Source organism: Orussus abietinus, unplaced genomic scaffold (assembly GCF_000612105.2).
Source record: "Orussus abietinus isolate OABI.00-Male unplaced genomic scaffold, Oabi_2.0 scaffold10, whole genome shotgun sequence".
NCBI classification, from domain to species: Eukaryota; Metazoa; Arthropoda; class Insecta; order Hymenoptera; family Orussidae; genus Orussus; species Orussus abietinus.
In genome coordinates, this window is record NW_019396009.1 from 357,616 (window position 1) to 377,179 (window position 19,564).

At 47.0% G+C, this 19,564-nt stretch overlaps 2 protein-coding genes across 10 annotated transcripts in view; one reads left to right on the plus strand and one right to left on the minus strand.

The window, feature by feature from the left end:
* Positions 1-49: 49 nt before the first annotated feature.
* On the plus strand, positions 50-1,849 carry LOC105699649 (cysteine-rich with EGF-like domain protein 2). The gene is made up of 4 exons (XM_012424792.1): positions 50-374; positions 604-1,261; positions 1,337-1,432; positions 1,542-1,849. The coding sequence occupies exons 1-4, from the start codon at positions 207-209 to the stop codon at positions 1,763-1,765; spliced, it is 1,146 nt and encodes a 381-aa protein (XP_012280215.1). The 5' UTR covers positions 50-206; the 3' UTR covers positions 1,766-1,849.
* An 886-nt stretch (positions 1,850-2,735) lies between these two features.
* The window catches only part of LOC105699739 (IQ motif and SEC7 domain-containing protein 1), a 54,891-nt gene continuing 38,062 nt past the window's right edge, over positions 2,736-19,564 (minus strand). For 8 of the 9 annotated variants that reach the window (XM_012424972.2, XM_012424981.2, XM_012424980.2 and 5 more), the window contains 6 exons: positions 11,599-11,931; positions 9,872-10,793; positions 7,705-8,075; positions 6,984-7,639; positions 6,317-6,658; positions 2,736-6,174 (listed from right to left, as the gene is read on the minus strand). In XM_012424972.2, the coding sequence (XP_012280395.1) occupies positions 5,906-6,174; positions 6,317-6,658; positions 6,984-7,639; positions 7,705-8,075; positions 9,872-10,793; positions 11,599-11,931 (2,893 nt within the window). In that variant the 3' untranslated portion in view covers positions 2,736-5,905. The remainder of the gene's footprint in view (positions 6,175-6,316; positions 6,659-6,983; positions 7,640-7,704; positions 8,076-9,871; positions 10,794-11,598; positions 11,932-19,564) is intronic. The other variant, XM_012424979.2, reaches the window with a different exon arrangement.

The following is a 19,564-nucleotide window of genomic DNA, read 5'->3' on the forward strand; positions in this document are numbered from 1 at the left end:
AAGAATTGAAGTATTTAGGCGGTCGGTGACACCATGGCGGACGATGGCCGTTGTGCGGCAACGTTTGTTCGGGCATCTGTTTTTCCATCGAAACGCTATTCGCGTTGTGAATTCATAATTTGCATAATTTTAGATAATTTCTCCTGAAGCAGTGCGAACCGCGCCGACGGAACGTCGTCAAGAAGGAGACTTATCTTGGCGAGAATATGCGAGAAATTGCCGTTGTTGCTCTTCTTTTCGTCTGCTGTGTTTTCGTGCATCCGGTATTCGCAGTCCGGAGTAAGAAATCCTCTTCTCCGAGGAAGGAGGCCCTCAAAGACGAAATGCTACCTTCCTGTGCTGCTTGCAAAAGACTCGTGGAGAGTTTCAAAAAAGTTAGCTCTTGTTATCGTATTTTCACAAGAACACGTGTTTTGTTAGATTGTTTATAGTTTTCACTTTTACTTTGCGTTCTAATCTTGACATAAATGTCTCTCACGCAGAGGAGAATTCGAATTCACGTGAGGATTTTTAGTGGCTCGTCGAGCTTGGTTTTAGTTTCATTTTAGTTTTATATAATAGTGAAGGGGATTTGTTGATTTTGTTATAAAATATTGATTATAGGGAATGGAGAATACGAGTCGTGGAAAGTTTGAGGGTGGAGACAGCGCTTGGGAAGAGGACAAGTTAGGTACTTATGCTCGAAGCGAGGTACGGCTTATTGAAATTCAAGAAAACTTATGCAAAGATTTGGAACGGGGAGAAAACCAATGTCACACGCTAGCCGAAGATTTTGAAGCATTTATAGAAGAGTGGTGGTTTAAGCAGCAGGATGCCGAGCCAGATTTATTTAAATATTTATGTATCGGAAAGTCTGAGCGATGTTGTCCGAAGGATCATTATGGTCCTCAGTGTAAACCATGTTTAGGCTACCCAAATAATATTTGTGGTAAAAACGGAAAGTGTAAAGGAACTGGAACGAGGAAAGGAAGCGGTCAATGTATTTGTGATCCAGGATATAAAGGCGAAGATTGTTCCCAGTGTTCTGTGGGATATTATGAAGCTTATCGAGGTAATTCTATGCTGCTCTGTTCTCCGTGCCATCCTGCCTGCGATGGTTCTTGTACAGAAGCTGGACCTCGAAATTGTGAAAAATGTCAGAAAGGATGGCAAATGGTTGAGAACGAAGGTTGTTTTGACATAGACGAATGCATCGAGAGTAGCAAATACTGTCCAGGAAATCAATTCTGTGTGAATAAGGAGGGTTCATATTCATGTCTAGGTAGTGATGTATTCTACATATGATGTATTCATTATTGAAGATTTTGTTCAAAAGTACAACCAAATTTTCTTTCAGGTTGCGATATAGCATGTGAAGGTTGTACAGGAGATGGCCCTGACATGTGCATAAACTGTGCTCATGGATACCATAAAAAAGATAATCTATGCATTAGTAAGTAGTCTTGCTTTCTCAAAATATGGCAGAAACAATAGCCCATTTGATGCATTATTAATTAATAATGACTATGGTGTGATGAATTTTATTGAATTATTTTCTGTAGATTCAGACCTTCTTGGACGTAAAAAGCAGGAGAACATAGCAAGATATGCAACATATTTTGGGCTTTGCGTAGCGACCTGTATCATTTTGCAACGTAATGTATATGTGGCGAGTGTAATTGGACTACTTGTTGGATTTTACATATCAGTGTCCGAATATATGATAGCCTATCGCAATGTTCAAGATACCACGCCAAATTTGGATATTCTAGGTCCAGCTCAGTAGGTAGAACCAAATTATGCTAATTTTAAGTGAATTTATACATTGGGAAGTGAGTCTTGTCATTATGAATACAGTATATGTAACATATATATACATCATGGATTTCAACAGAAGGTGACTTAAATAGAGGAATTATCGGAAAAATAAATGACAAAACTGTAAAGTACATCTGTTTAAGTGTTGTTTATTAATTACGAGTCATACAAGTAACACATTGTAAATATATTTTAGATAAGGAAAAAACCATACAATGAGATATGCACTCTTTTTTACGCCAAAAATTGGAAATAAAAATATCTGTAAATATGTTTTCATTTTTTATCAATAAATTAACATTACATGAAACCGTGATTAATATCTGTTTTTATTTCCTCACAACATGGCAAAAATAACACCTTTTTCTCAAAAATTGATATGGATATGTTTAACACTAAGTATTGCTGAAATAGTTCGTGATTGAACCAAATTTAACTTTAATGCCGCTTAACTCATTTGGGAGAAACGGGATGTGGAGTAGCCCTCTGTGGTAGCGCGGTAAAGTAATTTGCGTATTTGTACAGAGTCTCTACTGTGTGTGTATATAGTGTCCCCATCAAGACCTATTGTGCATTCGATATACGCAGGCAAGTGAAGACCGATTGGACTCGATCGTAATTGTTCTTGTTAATTAGTATTTTCTAAGGCTAGTCATAAAGTCAAAATATTTATAAAACTTTTTTCCAAACCGGGTACACCGAATAATTTGAAACTTTAACACATGATTATGGAGATCCTAATGAAGGTCGTGAAAATCGCAAAATTTTATTGTTCCTTTTTCAATGCAGTACCTTATTCTCTTTCGAGAAGCACGTTGAGTTGCGCCGTTAGTTAATTACATATTATTTCCTAGAGCTGTATGTAGGGCATAGCAAAGATGGTACTTCCCACCTACAAGGGTATACTAATAAGGACCAAGAAATAACGAGATTCATCCTTAGAAAATTATTGGTTTTAATCGTACCTTGTATTTATTAACTGTTCGTATTACAATCAGCAATGTTATGTACATGACGATTAATTCTCGACAGAATTTCAGAGCGAAGTTACATCGTTTATATCATAACTAAATTGTCGCTGCACTCTCAATTCGAACTAATGAGCTGATAGGAGTCTCATGACATCGACATACAAAACCTGGATAAAACATGACAAATTAAGTGTAACACGCATCTCATGAACTGAACTTATAAAATATTATCATTAAAAATATATTCCCTTTTAAAATCAAAGATATTATAAATAACATGAAAACTGCATTTCTTCGGCGTGAAAATCTGGTCGATTAATTATACATATGCGTTTTACTTCCACGATCTGATAAGACTTCAGATTTCTAGGTTTGTATCTCGATAACAAGACATCTCCAACCGCTTCCTTGATATTTTGTAACATCAACATGCATCTAACATCAATAGTAATCGTAAGCGACTTAGACTGCAATCATTGTACAGGATAAATTGTACAGGTGTTACGTGCCTATTATTTACAAATAATCGACGATGATGATGAAGGTGATGTAAATGTAGGGCATAGGTAATGGAATAATACTTATGTAATAATCTCTGACTTAACACTGACCACTGATAAGTAATCATCCTCGGTCCCAACTTATGAGTCCGTCGTTAATTATTTCTCATGTATATTTTAATTTAATCCCTTAAGATCTACTTAGGACCGATTCCGCAGGGTATGCGTACGATCATTTCGCGATGTACAAATACACCGGTCCGAATTAATAACTCTATATATATCTACACACGAACGGATTATGTTACAAATCTTTATTTCGGACCTATAAACAGCGAACGAAGGGGGATCCAACAATCCTTCGACGAATAAATAGTACGCGTAAATTGGGTGGGAGGATTAATTTAATTTTCTTCAAATTCGAAACCCACCTGATCGGATCCTGCCTGATCAGAAAGATTTCCCGCATGACGCTGACTTATTGCAAATTTTATAATATTTCATTTTTTCTTTTCTTTGGGAGCACTTCGTATACGTGCTATTCTCCCCGGTGGAAAAATTATACAGATCACGCATAAAATGATATCATGTCCGGCATTGGGTGTTCAGAACATTTCAGTTTTTATAATAATCTTTATCGTTATCGATGCTTACTTTTAAGGAACATATGTATATGTATATTCCACATCTTGATTACATATTCGTGATTTATTATATTAATCATTCATGAAATATTCTGCAGGAAATGCATGTATAACTTTTAACTTGAAGATATACGTTTGATAAAATCATGAGCATGTTTTGTACGCCCAAATTCGGACTCTAAATAATATCTGCATTTTATACATTATTCATGTAATTTTTCCCACTTTGGTTGTCATGACTCTCGTGTAGGGATAATGAAAATGAGAGCGTATTAATCATGGAAGTCTTATCAATTATTTCCCTCTCGTGTAGTGATGTATAATATTGCAGTAATCGTTTCATTCCAACAGGAAACGTTTGTTGATAGATATGAAAAATTTATAGAAACACGAGGAAATATGGGATATTAACGATGCTTCGTAAAATTGACGAAGATTGTTGTATCGTTTGAAACATCGAATGTACGAGCGAAAAGGTGTTCTGGGAGAAATGAAAAAACGAGAGGTCTATACAATTACGAAAAAGCAATAAATGTGTGAAATTGCCGTTGTTAGAAACGTGCTGAATTTGGAATTTCTGCCTATCATTAAAACTTTTTATCCAGAGAAGAATAACTTGTCCATTTGTAGTTAATGCTATATTTATATACAGAGACAGAATAAATAAGAATTAAAACGATTATGCGAACTGTTACAGCTAGCAGAGGCGTAAATAAACTTACACGAGGAGGACACACCGCCAACTGACTACCGCACTTGGGAAAGAAAATTATTATGCATGCATTTTATATACCACCGTTAATTAAATCAACGTACGCATTATCTTGTGATGTACCGAGGTACAGATTCTCGTATCTTAAGGGGGAGAACATTAATAAAATTGCACTTATCAAACCTTGACTTTTAGCGGAAAGCAAGAGAATTACTGCAATGTTCTTCAATGACCATAAAAGACTAAAGTCAAGTTTGATGCAAAATGTTAAAAACAAAAATCGAGAAAAATCCATGATGACATATACGACCCACAACGTGCAGGGTGCATTAAACAAATTCTGTAAAGAATATAATATTTGCATCATACATGTACAGTAGATAACAGGAAGGACCAGTTAGAATGATCATTTAGTTATTAACTATTTTTACTTTTAAACAAAAGGGGTGGTAACGAGTACCCTGAGCAAGAGTTGGAGAGTTTCACAAAGTGTTTCTATATCATTAAAAATGTATGATCGGACGACTTTATTGCAGCTATATTCGCTTCAACTTTAAAATTGCCGTTTATTCATTACTCGATCTGTCAATCCTTTTGGCCCTGATATATTTTACAGACGCGGGCAAATTTGAATTTTAATAGCGTCGAATATTACACCCTCGTTTGTCAAATAGCGGGAAAAAAAGGGAGGGTAGAGTTAATTCTTCCAGAGTTTCGAAAAAATTCCAGAGCCAAAAGAGTCAAAATTGTACCACCCTAGGCAATGTAACAAAGTGTCCACGATAGAAGGTAGCGGTACGACATCTAATTAGTCCATAGTATAGATTCCCCATTAATAAACTCGTTCACATCTCCCGGAAAACTGGTCAACGAGGTATACAAACTCTAAACGTTGAGTCGCTACAACTATTGTCAGCCTTTCCAACTCTCTAAAACCTTACGTATAGTAACCTGGAAGGTATTTCGAGATAGTTTTTTGGTTCGAGAGAAAACTAACTGATCATTTTTCGTTGGCCTGCCCCTGTGCGTACGCGTTCCTCTGTGAGTACGCGCACCAGAGATGGGCATAATTAAACACCCTTAAAAGTCATTACAAGTTTTCAATTACTGATCGCGCTAAATCGCGAATGATTGCAAATAAAAGGCTTTTCGCGTTTCCACGTATACACCGAAATAAACGGCAAGGTAATTAAAACGGAAAGTGATATAAATAAAATCTGCCCATTTCCGGTGCGCGCTCATGAAACCAATGTACGTTACAAGACACGTCGAAGTACTCGATTAGACTTCGGTGGTGCGGCTGTACGGGCTAGTGTCCTCGGACTGGGACAGCTTTCGTTCACGCTTGGCGAATAGGCCCCCTAAAAAAGACGGCTGCTGTGACAACCCTTTACCGCCAGGGATCGTAGCTCCAGGGTGCACAGAGTGAACCTGGCCCGGGTGTTTCACGCCCTGGCTCATCGAGCTGGCGGAAGTAGATTGAAATGAAATCGACATACCGCTGTCCAAGGAACCCACGCTACCACGGCGTTGCGGTTTCTCTCCAGCGACTGAAAGCAGAAAAACGTACACGTTATTCTCGTCCGATATGGCGCGAGCACCAAGATCGGAGGAACTTTAGGACGCGCCGATTTACAGCGTGCGACTCTTCGCACTTCGCCGATAATTCACGGAGAGGAATCGAACACTCACACTGCTCGTGTATGTCAAGGAGAGAGTTGCTAAGAGCGGAGCGCTTAAGCTGCGTGTCCACGTCGACGGCCTCGGATCTCTCCAGACAGGGACCAGGACAGGGACAGACCTCGACGTCGGCGACCCCGGAGTCGCGGTTCTCGGCACTTCCCCTGGCACCTCGGCTGCTCTTCTGCCGCTCGAGCTCCGTCTCGATCCTCAGGGTCTCCATTTCGTCCATCTCGCTGATGGACTCCCGCAGATCTTCCGCGAATTTGCACCGGTCGTGCTCGTTCCGGGCGTTGAACGTCACCAGCGCCTTTCCGTCGACTCTCTGCGAGAGCTTTATCCCGTAAGGATAGTCTGAAATCAAATCAAACGAACGAGGGTAACGAAGAAATGCCTCGCACTGGAAAATTGGGAAAGTGCTCCAATCTGCATACATTTCACTGCACATAAAATCCGACCGATCTGTATCTGCAACTCATCTAATTCATTACTTCACGGCAATTAATCCGGCAAGATTGGAAGAGAAGAAATAGACGTTGAATCGGTCAAAGGCTTTCGTGGTACGGAAAAAGAAGAGAACGAATACTTAATCGCCTATTAAGATGCGAGGGAAATGTACGCTGGCCAGACGCGCGCTTTCCCTCCGGTCTTAACGAGTCAACGAAGAAGTTTTACTAACGGGGAACTTCGAAGAGCGTGACAATCATGCCGCAAAGGGGGAAGCTCTGCCTGAAGGTGTAAGTGACGCTGTTCTTCTTCTTGCTCAAGATCTTGGTGACCACCAAGAGGTCGTTGAAGAGGAAGACCTCCCTCTGATGGACCCCGGGCCTCTCTTTTTTATGGATGTCGGGTATTTCGTAGAGCCTGCAGTAGCAGACTAGTCTTCGATGGGGTAGAGCCATGTTCGGCTTCTTTCCCACGATCGTGGCCTGGACCTTCATCACCTGGGTGACGTGGTCCGAGCCGGGCTTAAATTCGTTCGCTTTGACTCTCTCGTAGATCCCAACGAGAATGTCTCTATCGATGTCGCCGCAGTCGTCGATTCCCCTCAAGTTCTTCACGAAGTCGTCGAGCCTCATTCTGCGCTCAGGTTTCAGGTTCGGGGTGTGCAAGTCGGTGTTGAGCATGATGATGGCGAAGGCCAGGACGAAGACGGTGTCCGCGGAGCGTAACCTGGATATCACGTCAGGATTGCATTGGCAGTAGCGTTGGCTGAACACCTCCATGAGTCGCTCGATCTTCTGGGCCTCTCCTGGCATTCGGAAGTACGCCTGGAACTTCCTTAACGCCACGTCCACCTGCATCCCCGATAGGTCCAGCTCGTGCGAGAAGCACCTGCGGCGAATCGAAGAAAGAAAATAAGTTGCCAGAAAATTGACAAATAATAGTAAAACACTTACTCTAGCACGGCCATGTTGAACGTGTTCTGCAGATTCCCAAGATATTCGCCGATCATCTGTTTGGACAGTCCTTTCCTGCTGATAAGGAATCTGGCCACTCCCTGGGGGCTGTTCTCCAAAAAGCCTCGTCTTATCAGGTAGTTGATTCCCCTCTCCGGCTTCTTGTTGAAGAGGTTCAGGCCGACTCTGTACTGACGCTTCCTGACGGTTTCGGATACTTTGCAAGTGGTTTGAGGAGGCGCTTCCGTGTGGTCCATCAACGGAAGCTGGTACCCCGAGCTGGCATGGGAATGATTGAGATCTTTGCCGCTGCTCATCCCGCTGTTGTTCTCCGCTGGATGGCCGCATTCTTGGTGCTCCGGAGAGCTTGACTGTTAACAAAAGAATCATATTTTATTGAAATCGAGCAACGAATTACGCACGAAATATTTAGGCTCTTAAACGGAGGGCGACGATGTAATATTTTATTGTAATTTGATTTAAACGTCGAAAAAGAGTAAATGCTGCTTCAAAAATTTATGGATATGAATATCATTGAGTATTGCATAAAGCGATATACTAATGTAAGGTATATGAAGGAGTTTATCACGTGGTTCACTTTTGAGAAATTCTTTGCTATTGCGCCCTCTGTTGGTCACGTTAGGAATTAATAGCAGTTTATTTTCAACCAGTTGGTTTAGAAAAGCACTTAGTTTACATCAAAAGTCATATCACATTCGTACCTGCTTTCATGCTCGTTCACTGTCACAATTGGAGTAATATTTTTGTGTAATTTGTTTTGGACATTAAAAAAAGTACAAATAACTTGACTTCTCTGCTACAAAAATTGATTTTATGGATATGAATATCACCGAGAAATGCATGAAGTGGTATACTAATTTAATGGTACATAAAGAAGTTTATCCCATGGTTTACTTTTGAGAAATTCTTTGCAGTTGCGCCCTCTGTTAGTCACGTCATGCAATAATGGAATAATTTACTTCCAACTAGTTGGCCTAGAAAGGACTTATTAAAATAAACTACGGTATACAGGGTGTATTAAAAACGGTGGACCCGGTTTATACGACGCTATTCATGTCGAAAAGTCCTGTACTATATTTTTCTACAGTGTACAATTTTACCTGTAATAATCAACTGTAACATAGCCGATCAGGTGTGTCTATTTGCGAAACGTAAATTGAAGAGCTCAAAGTTGTCTTGCTTTTATGTTGCAAATAGCAGAGCGCACCTGAAACGCGTTTGGCTAATCGACACGCCTTATTGACTATTTTTCCATTAATTATTACAGGTAAACTATGCATTTTATATAAAAAAAAAATAGTATGGGACTTTTCTACAGGGATAATGCTGTTTAAAACGTGTTCATTTTTAATACATACAGTATATGCCTTTCGCTGTCAAAGGGGTAGCAGGGCTCATCTGTCTTTCAAACCTTCATAATTTAAGATAAAACTTTCCTATTTAAATTAATGAGCATTCCCCTTTTCAGGTATGTTTGTCTTAGGTACAATATGTTAACGTAAATAATTTAGAAGTCTTTTCATTTTACGGTGTTATGACAAATGTAAAAAGTCGGATATTTGTCTTTTCAAAAATTAAAATATGGATATTAATACTGTGCATTGCGAAGATTGCCTATACCCAAACTGAAAATAACTTGGGTCTGGCGATACTTGCATTTGAGAAACTTATTTACTCTGCGCCATCTACATTAGCATGGTGAAATAAACACCAGCCTAAATGATGTGATTTATTTGAATATTAGTTTATGTCGTTGCTAATAGAGAGCGAGGAATGCAAATGTTTCTTGCAAGAGATTTCGACTCTGAATATCTTCATCTAATGAGTAAATGAGAAAGAATTTTACATTTCGCATTTTAAAGAGTATATAATTCCTACTTCAATTATATACTCTCTCTATATACATCGCCTTTGCTACGCCTTCGTAAAGAAGAATATTAGCGTATATATGCGCGAATCATTATCTTAATACCAAAATCCTCATTAACGATTTACAAGAAATCTCCCTCTCAACCGGAGCGCGCCCTAGCGACGTCTTTTTAATCGCAATAAATTTAAACGGGACGTCAGGCTCAATTGACGAAATTCCCCGCACGGACGCACACACGGTAAATATCCGCCATGCAATAACAATTCGGACACTTACGATTCCCTTGTGCTTCCAAATTGGCGACCCTCTGTGAACGTCGCCCTCGGAGCTCTCGCAATTGGTCGAATCGCTGCCGGAACTCTGAACGGAACTGAGACTTCCGTTCTCGACGCTCTTGCTCAGGCCGTTGTGCCGGGGCTCCATGGACCTCGAGGTGATCGAGGAGGTCCTTTTGGGGACTTCCGGCGGGACTTTTTTCCCAGATCCCCTGGCTCGTCCCCCCGAGCCCAGCTGAGACGAGGTGCCCCAGGACTGGGCCAGAGGGGTCTGCAGGTTGTGGGGGGTCGAGGGCGAGGTGCACGGGGTTCTGTGCAGGTCCCTGGGGGGTGTCTCTTGCCGCAGGCCGCACAGCGTTTCCTGAGGATTGTAGTAGTGGATGCTGGATCCGCTCTCCTGAGAGCTGGAGTCCCAGCAAGGACTCGGGGGAGGCTGGTGCCTCGCGCAGGGGCTCGGGGTCAGAGAGGGCGTGTGTCGTCCGGTTTGGTGGAGAGCGTGGTTGCTCATCTGGTGTCCGGCGTTGACCTGGTGCCCAGGGGTCATCTGAATCTCGCAGCGACCGCTCTGGCTCCTGGGAATGGGAGACTGGGACCCGTCGAGGGGCCTCCTCTCCCTCAGGGACATGCTCCTGATGGGCATGGGTCGACTCGTCGATTGCGGCTGCTGGACGTAAATCTGCCCGTGGTAGGCCACTCGTTCGGCCTCCGGAGGGTTCCCGGCCCGGTCGGCCGAGTCCTGGAGCTTCCTGCTCAGTCGCTTCTCCGCCTTCGCCATCGCGGTGATCGCCGCGAACTTCTTCAGCAGCGTGTACCTCCGGAAGGCCCGCTGTATCGTCAGGGCCGCGTTCCTCGCTTTTACTCCCCCGTATTTCCTTTCCAGCATTTCGATTTGCTTGTCCAATAGATCCTGCGAGAGCTCGTACCTGTGGAGAACGAGAGACGTCAACGAGGATCTTGAGAGATCTTTCGTTAAATTTAGAAAATTTGTCAATTTATCTACATCGAGTTCACGAAGGATCCCGAGAGAATCCGAGTCGAGGTAGGAAGACTCTCTGGGCCGTAACGGGTGCCTCGTCGCCATTGTACGACACGTTCGAAACGACGTTACCGCCGTCGAGCAATAACGAGAAAATCCATCGACGGCAAAGCGACGAGCGACAATAACGCCATTATTCGAAAACCCGTGACACCGCGGCTGACGTTCGCGAGGCGTTGAATTATTCAGCGTTTCGAGCCGCGCGATGGCCGGCTCGTTTTTCCAAAGGCCAAACGCGACGAGACTGCCGCCTTGACCTACGACGTTCCGCGACTTGGACGAGCCGATGACGAGATTTAGAAACCGAAGGAACGTTTAAAAAAATTCTCTCCGCTCGAATTCGCTGCCGTTTCCCAGCCACGGTCGATAGGAAACGGCGGCCCCCTTTAATGCCCTCGAATCCGATCTCTTTTCGATCTGCCCGCCCTGAACCGTCACCGATCCTCCTCTTCCCTTTCATCCGCCACTTCGGATCTCTTCCCCACTTCGGCTCGATAAGCGCGCCTCTCAGAAACTCCGTCCCAAGGCTGTGGATCGCTAATCGACGAAACCCGTCCTTTTTACGGCCCACGCTCGAAATTGCCCGTACATGGCCCCAATTATGTATCGGATCGGCCTTCGAACCGAGATTCGTCGCCAATGGATCGAGGATTTCCCGAGGTGGGTCGAGAAGGAACGACTCGAGTGCTTACGCCGTCTGGAGTCTGCAGCGCTTGAGGACGTCGCCGTTCCTGACGGGGCCCTTTTTGTGGTGGGCCTGTTGGTAGCCCTGCTGGGCCTGGGTGTTGTAGCCCTGGCCGAGGGTCCCGTAATTCTGCGACTGGCCGTAGTGAGGGTAAGCCTGGGACGTGGCCGGGTACGAGCTGTGTACGTAATTCTGACTCTGGATGTACGACTGGCCCGTGATGTAGGATGTCGAAAGCGTCGCCTGGCTCCCGGAAGAGTAGACCCCGTGCTGCATCCCGCTCCCGTGGACCTGGCCCAGGCTTCCGGTGTGCGAGGGCCGCTCCATCTTTTGTGGGAAACTGTGAACAGATCAAAAACGTTCCTCGTCAGCGAGTTCGCTCCCTCCTCGGAACCGCTTCCGACGCGTGGAGCAGGAAATCAACGGGAACGCACCTGCTCGTGCAGGATGCGCTCTCGGCCGCTCTTTTTATATTCCCTGTGTCTTTATTTTATTTAAATCCTTGACAGGATTGGATTACAAGGAATAGGACTCTAACGGATGGGAAAAAAAATTCTAGGGAATCGTTGGACGCGGCTAAGTATTTATTTTATGGAAATTGGTAAAGCGCCGAGTTCGCCTTTCCACGTAAACGCGGACGGTGCCCCGATAAACTATATATGTGAAGAGCAATTATTGATAAACGCTCTAGTGAGTTAAAGGTGTCCTCGATCTCCGTCCTTCGAGAGGTTTTGCTCCTGCAGTTCTTGTTCGATGTCTCGAGGAGATTACGTACGATTTTCAAGGGAACGGCGTTGCGAAACGACGCGGCGCCTGGTCGGTTGAAAGAGTCATTGGTACCACCTCGCTCTCCGGCGTAAACCTTCGGTATTCGGTCTACCCGTTCAAAATATCGAGAAACGGGTCGAGCAAACCTCGTTCCCCTCGCTCGACCACATATTTTTCATAGGAACAATTTTGTTATAAAACCCACCGTTCCCGTCGAAATTCCCCTCACCCCGAGGCGGGGCGACAGGGGTCCCGAAAACCTCATCAATTTTCCCAACTCGGTTTAAATTGAAAAATATTTCTTTTTTTTTTTTCCCGTGGAAAAGGAAGATAGGGTTTTAAAAACCACGCAGATCATGCGTTTTCAGGCAATCGGCCTTCCGGGGGTCGAGGGTAAATTGAATTTATACCGCGACAGCGAGCGGGACGCCCTCGTGACGTCGGCCTGCCGAAAACGCTTCGGGTCTGTTTCGGCCCGATAACCGGACGCGAACGCGCGTCATGAAATGCATTATTCCGCGCGGAGGGCGGAGAAAATGGAGAAACGAGGAAATGGAGGGAAAGTGTTGGGAACAAAATAAAAATTTATCCGGAGAGAGAAACGAAAGAAAGGGACGGCGCCACCACGAAATCGCTGCCGGTTGATGGGTACGTCGCGTCTGCCCGTTTAATATCCGCCCCGAGTGATTACCGAACGCAATTTCCGGTGCGCTAGATACTTTCCTATGGGCCCGGGCGCAACACCCGGGGGAGAGAACCTACCGATACGCCGATGGACGTGTACCCATCGACGGGGAAAGAGAGGTACGGAGCTTCGACGATTCGTCGAAGACGTTCGAGCCGTAATTGGCTCTCATTGCCGGCAATAAAGAGGCCGTTGACGACAGCCGGAGAGACTCCGTACATTTTCCGCGAACGTAACCGGCAACTCCCTCCTGGATCCTGAACTGCATCTTGGTCTTGCAAAAAGTGCTCATCACCGAACCGCACGCGCTTCAAATACGTCATTACGAGGGAAAAGGAGAAATTTCTTCCGGGGTAGCGAATCGCTAAGGGGATTGCCCTGATTTCTATCGATCACGAGGGGACCTTTTTCCCTCTATGCCACTAATTGAGCCCGATGACCCAGATCGGGAATTTTGTCGAAACGGCGCATATTTTCCGATAGAGTCGAGGCGTGTACGTGAACAACGACCACGAGGAGACTTCGAGAGGCTTCGCACACCTCGGGGATCGCCGACGAGCACCTTCAAGGTGAGCTGCTCGTCGATTTAATAACGTCGTTCCTAGCGATGCGCGATCGCCGGCGAAGGGGCATATTCTCGCCTTTGGATTTTCCAAAGCCTTTGAAAAGCCGCGGAAATGGGGATCGACTTCCCGGGAAACGTATTTACCGTCCGACTAATTTCTCTCTCGAATTTCCTTGCGACGAATATAAGAAAATCCCGTCGTCTCGTTAACCCGGCCCCTCCTCGACGCGAAGAGGGAATCGACTCTGCCGGAGACGTTTTCCAATCCCGGCGGGGTTTCTTGAGATTTTCTTCGGCCGGAAAAAAAAATTCTGGAAAGGTCCCCTCCGTCTGGTCGACCCGGCCGTGGAGCTCATTTTCCCTTGGCAAAGTCCCGCGAATTCGAGCCTTATGGAGGGCGGGTCGAGTTTCCGAGTGCCCCTCCTTCGCGCGGCATGCTAATGCCCGAGCGGCGGCGGAGACGATAATTCCATTTCGCGATAACGACGTTACGATAACCAGAGAACCTACCCCACGAGGAATCCGGAAATGCAAATAATCATGTTGGCCGGCGAGTCGGATCGATCGACTGGTCTTCGTGAGGAGAAACGACGGAGAGTCTCCTCTTCCGCGCTTCGGCATTCGCGCGATTCACCGACGATGGGCGAATCGCGTCTTCGGTCGGTCGAGGTCGATCGACGAGAAAAAAAGTTTTTCGAGATCGAGCTCGAAATCCACTGTCGGGTCGAAAGTCAGTCTCGACTCGCTCGACCGCGGTCGCCACTGCGGCCTTTTCCTTCTTCCATTTACATGCCCACTGCCGCAGCCCACGAGAGGGACATAACGGGTCCACTTTAAAAGGTGACACTTCGATTACACGCCAACACGCGCAAGTGCGTCGCACTCGGCGATCGCGACAACCGGTCGACACCCAACCCCGACGCGGACGATCCTCCGGCGTTTCTTCAGACCGAGAATCGAGAAATCCTCGCGTAACCGAGATGCGATCACTTCGGTCGATGACGATCGGTCGTAGTTTCCAACGCGAACAGAAACCGAAGATGACTTCCCTAGTTGTCTATTTCCCGCAGGAGGAGGAGCGACACGGAGGACCCTATAGACCCGAGGACCGATGGTCGACTGCGAAGGCTGCGAAGACCTCGGCGGGTGTAAAGAACAGATTGCCAGGGGATGGTGGCAGCTGCTCCTCGAAAAGGTCCTTGGTTTGCCGCGAAACGGGACGAGGATGGTCGGGCGGAGAGGGGAGAATTACGGAAGGAAAGAGACCCTACGCGCGTCCGTCAGCAGGTACGCGGCGGCCATTTTGGTGCACACCTCTCTCCTCGCTTCCGCACAATTTTCCTTCCTCGGGACGTTGCACCGATTCGGTTACGTCAGAAGACGCACGAGTGCTTCCGATTACGCGAGCGACGCGAAGAAATCGGATGCGAGCACCAAAAATCATATTATACGAGGAAAAGCAGGCGGAAGGTCGAAATCTTGGTCGTCCTGGGCTGGTCTTTAGCCGGGAATCATCAAAGAGCCGATTGTTGGCTATTATCGGAATCAAGGGAGAGCGATACGGTGATTAACGGTTTGGATGACACTGCACTCAGGTGCAACGCGATACCGCATATTCGAAGTCGTCCAAGCGGAACCTTGGGTAGTCGATGAGAAGGATGTGTAATACCTCCGAAGATGAGCGAGGCTCCGAGTTAGTTTGAAATCTATTTCGGGAACGAACTTTGCCTCGACCTGCCGTGACTTTGTTGCAGTCGAAGTTCCGGAATATAATATCGGTAATGGAACCGAGGAAACTCTCGAATTAATCTGGACACAATTTAATTAGGGGTCGATTCGTAGCGACACAAGCGAGCCGATCGCGATTTTGCATTTTTCTCCTTTCGATCGATCAAATTGAACGGTGACCGAATCGGAGATCGCGCCAGGTGTAGAGGGATCGTTCTCTTATTGGCTTCTGGAGATCTCCGAGAGCAGGATTTTTCGGCCGGCAGATGCGAGGATCCTCGGCCCGCCGAGGAGAACGACCGCGTTCCGAGTGGCCGAGGAGGCTTAAAAAATGGAAGAAAGGCAGCGTTAAAGCCTCCCCGGGGAAGAAACAGCTGCCAGTCGGGTGCACGCGACACGTGCCGGGGACACGCACACGAGGACACGAGGGATACACGCGCTGCCCATCGTAAGGGCCCGTGCCATCGTCGCCGGCCGGCACCTTCTGCCGGTGCACCTGGCTTCGCACTTTCGAAGAAAAACTAATTATATCTCTCTGGCCCGGGGTCTTAACAGCGAGGGCGCTCGGACCTCGATCCAGGACACGGGGAGAAATATGCGAAAAAAAGCGCGACCCTCCGGCGCGTCCAGATTTCTCGAAATAAATATCTCTTTGTCCGCGCGTGACCGATAAGCGAATGCCGAGTCGTCCGGCGCCGACACCTTCCACCTGCACCTGGCGCCGCATTTTTCGACGGAGGGAAAAACGACTCCGAGACGCAACTTTCGACCGGAACGGGAGAAATTCGACCCGCGCGGTTCTTAGACATTGCTCCAATTAACATGCGGGACAATTATATACAATTATTCCTAAGCGCCTTTGCATAAATTCCGAGAGAAAAAATGCGGATTTTAAGGAAACGTCGCTTGGACGTAGATTCCAGAAATTTTGTCATGTCAGCCGCACGGTCGGAAAAATATCGGGTCGGAAAATATTGCAGAAATTTTTTGGAAGTTCTGGCAAAATCACTCGTGGGTTTGCGAAAGTCGAGACAAAGTCCCTCGGACGTCTCTCCCGTTCAGGCTCGATTAGCGGAATTCGTCTCGCACCTTCCCTTCCTTCCGGTCCCTTTGCCGGGTCTTTCTGCGATCCTCCCCGGGTAGAGGGTCTTACACCTAACGGAACCTTCCAGGACAATGCGAACCCTGCTCGGAGAGGGAATTGCGCGTAGAAACGTCGGAAAAGTGGGAAAGGGAGAGAAATCGCGAAGCCCTCCCCTGCCGCCCGACGCTCGTAGGGGTGCACCGGTGCATTACTCGTGCATTACTCGCGCTCGTACCTCGCCGCGATTAGACGCTATCCCTCGTCCAAAGTCTTCCCATCGCGGAGTAAACCTGTCCATGGTTCGGCGTCGACGTTTTGCCCCGAGACAATGGACACGCATCGCGGGGGAGGGACGCGCAACGGTGAAAAGGGGTAGAGGCAGCCGAAGGGGCTCGTCGAAAGGGCTGGGAGGCAAGAGGGGGGTGTACAAGTGGGAGAGAGAAAGAGAGCTCTCGGGTGAGTTTGTCTCGAGACGGGACTCTCAGACAATGTGGCTTCGGGTGGAGGACATCGGCTGCCTCTTGGACACGCGCCGCGGAAGCCCCGACCATGCGCCGCGTCCTTCCCGGCTCTTTTTACCCCTTTTTCGCCGCTCCCGTCGGGCAGGGACTCCGATTTCACTCTCTGGACGCTCGGCGATTCTCGATTATCCCAGTTTCTAGAATTTCGTCCCCTCGGGGCGAAATTTTCAACGGATATCCGGGAAAACGCGTTCTCCATCGGGCCGCAAGAAAAGAAAAATGGCCACCGCGCCGGGTGGAGGCGGCAGGAGTTTTCTTGCGCGCCGCTGACGTCGAGAGTCGACGAACTTTCTCGGATATCCATCCCGGTCCACGGCGCATGCTCGCGGAACTTATAGGCTAATTATTGCAGGGACCGGTTCGCAAATTAATATGGCCCCCTCGTTACCGGAAGCTAACTCCTCCTCAACTACCGGAATTGGAAATCGAGGCGCATCTTGCGCGTCGACGCGGCGCTAGGAGTGTCGTTGGTCGCGCCCGGGCATTAACTGAATAATTTACCGATAATTAATGTTCCGCGTGGCCGCGGTTTGGGTTTCGTCGGCGGTCCTAGAAACGGTACGCGGGACAAATAAGGGACATTAGTCGGTGGCGGCAATGGTGCAAACATGGCCTCCGTGAGCCATTACACCCGATTAGTCCTTAAGCACCTAATGGCCGCGTAATAAATGCGCGACTATAATGAATCCAGTAAATATGGAATAATAACGGCGCGCCCACCCTTTCTCCCGTGTTTTCCCGACATTTCGCAAATTTCACCTGCACGCAGTCCCGTTCTTTTATCGTTTCTGTCCGGAATATTCATCGAAGGCCATTTCATCTCGCAAAATTTCCCGGAAAATGTTTCGGAAAATAAATTTCGAGTGGGGCCATTTTCGGAAGCGACCTCGGAATGGAGGACCCGAGGAAAACTCGATATTTTCTATTCCGGGGCAACGCGGAAGCGGGAAAACTCGCGGTATCGGGAAACCGTGAAACGCTAAAACTCGAAAACGCGAAAACGCGATAACGCACCGGTCGCGTGCGCGTTCTAAATTTATTTTGCCTTCCGGTGCGCGGAGTACAAGTTCGCGTTTGCAGGGCTCGAGCGGAAGTGCAATTTCCCGGGTGACTGGTTTAGTGCGTGGAAATTCTGATTTTCGCGCTTATTACACCTCGGCTCGCTCAGCTCGGCCGCGAGACCTCCTAGAGCTACTTCCAGTACCTTAATTAATTACGCCAAAAATTATAAGAAACACGGAGAGATGACGAGTAAATCCTATAATTACGGGAAATGACGGGCCGAATATTTCCGCCGGTCGCTTGCCGCGCGCGCGAATTAAGAAGAAAGGAGAAAAGGCAAAAAGTCTCGCAACGATCGTTAAGTCCGCGCGGAGGCGCGAGGGGGACGTTTCCAGGGAGGATCCTAACAAGCCTGAAACTTTAACGAGGTGAAATTTTTACTTTGGCAGGTTTCTTGCCCGATTAAAACGCGGTGGGTCTTCCGCGTCGGATGCACCCCCGGGCTGCCGAGGGAGGAACTTTCCCGGTTGTCGAAATTAGCCATTTCATTACGGGAAAGCGGGGCCACTTTGTCCCCACCCTGAAACAAGAACCGAGTTGCTTTAACGACCGCAACGATTCGGCGGAACTTCCGGAACGAGAGGGCTCCCGAGAGACATCCGCCTACTAATTTTAAAGGTCGTCCATCTCCCAGGAAAAAAAAAATTAAAAACTTAATAAATTAATAACCAGAAATAGAAATTAAAAATCAATCTCCCCAAGATCGAGCTTTTCATCTTCCGGGCTAAGGAATCACGATTTTTGCGACCCCTCCTGCAACTCTGCGGGAAAATCGATTCCACGGGCATTAAATCTCGCGACAGAGTGGACGTCGAGAGACCCTCTCAATTTATGCGTTATATTTGCAATATTTGCTCGGTAGGGAATTTCGTCGGGGCGAAGGCGAATTAATTCGGTCTCTGGCGACGAGTTTTCGCTTGGTCGCTCGCAGGGGCGAATTAGTTCGAGGATTACTCATCTGCCGATCCCGAGGGCGATTGTTCAATTAGTGGGACATCTGCAGCGGACGTTAGCGGGAAAACTCGGGTCGTTCCGCGTCGGACCGACAAATTCGCCCACGACATTCTCCCCGAGATCCGCCTCGACATCTGCCCCTCTTCCTCGCGATTCATCGATAGCTCGAATCGATGGGCGATCGACTAAACAATTAACGAGGAGGGCGACACCGATCGAGAGGAAGAGGCCAATCCTGGATTTACTCGAGGCCCGTTCAAGGATTTTCCAGAAAAGGGGTGCAGCGTCGTCGGGAGAAAACGTCAGGACATAAACGCGGCGAATCGCGGGTCAAAGGGCAGCGAGCTTTTCTCGGGTCCGGTGAACCCGAAAAGTAACGAGCACTTCGCAGCTCGCCCGAGGAACTCCTGGAGAATTAATCAAAAGCTTGTTTACCCCGCGACCCCCAGCAGAGCTCGGAGTCTCGCAAGAGATTCCATCTCGGGTATCTTGGAAAAATGCAAAGTGTCGGTCCGGCAACTTTTAATTGGCATTTAATTGAACGATATCAAGATTGGGCCGAGGTATCCGAGCAGACGGCGACATAAAGCGATCCGCCTTATCGCT

Bases quoted from the DNA above. Each gene is read 5' to 3' on its own strand.
- LOC105699649 (XM_012424792.1), top strand. From the start codon at position 207: ATGCGAGAAATTGCCGTTGTTGCTCTTCTTTTCGTCTGCTGTGTTTTC. The intron at 1,262-1,336 runs GTAGTGATGTAT...ATTTTCTTTCAG, and splicing joins GGGTTCATATTCATGTCTAG to GTTGCGATATAGCATGTGAA. The intron at 1,433-1,541 runs GTAAGTAGTCTT...TATTTTCTGTAG, and splicing joins AAAAGATAATCTATGCATTA to ATTCAGACCTTCTTGGACGT.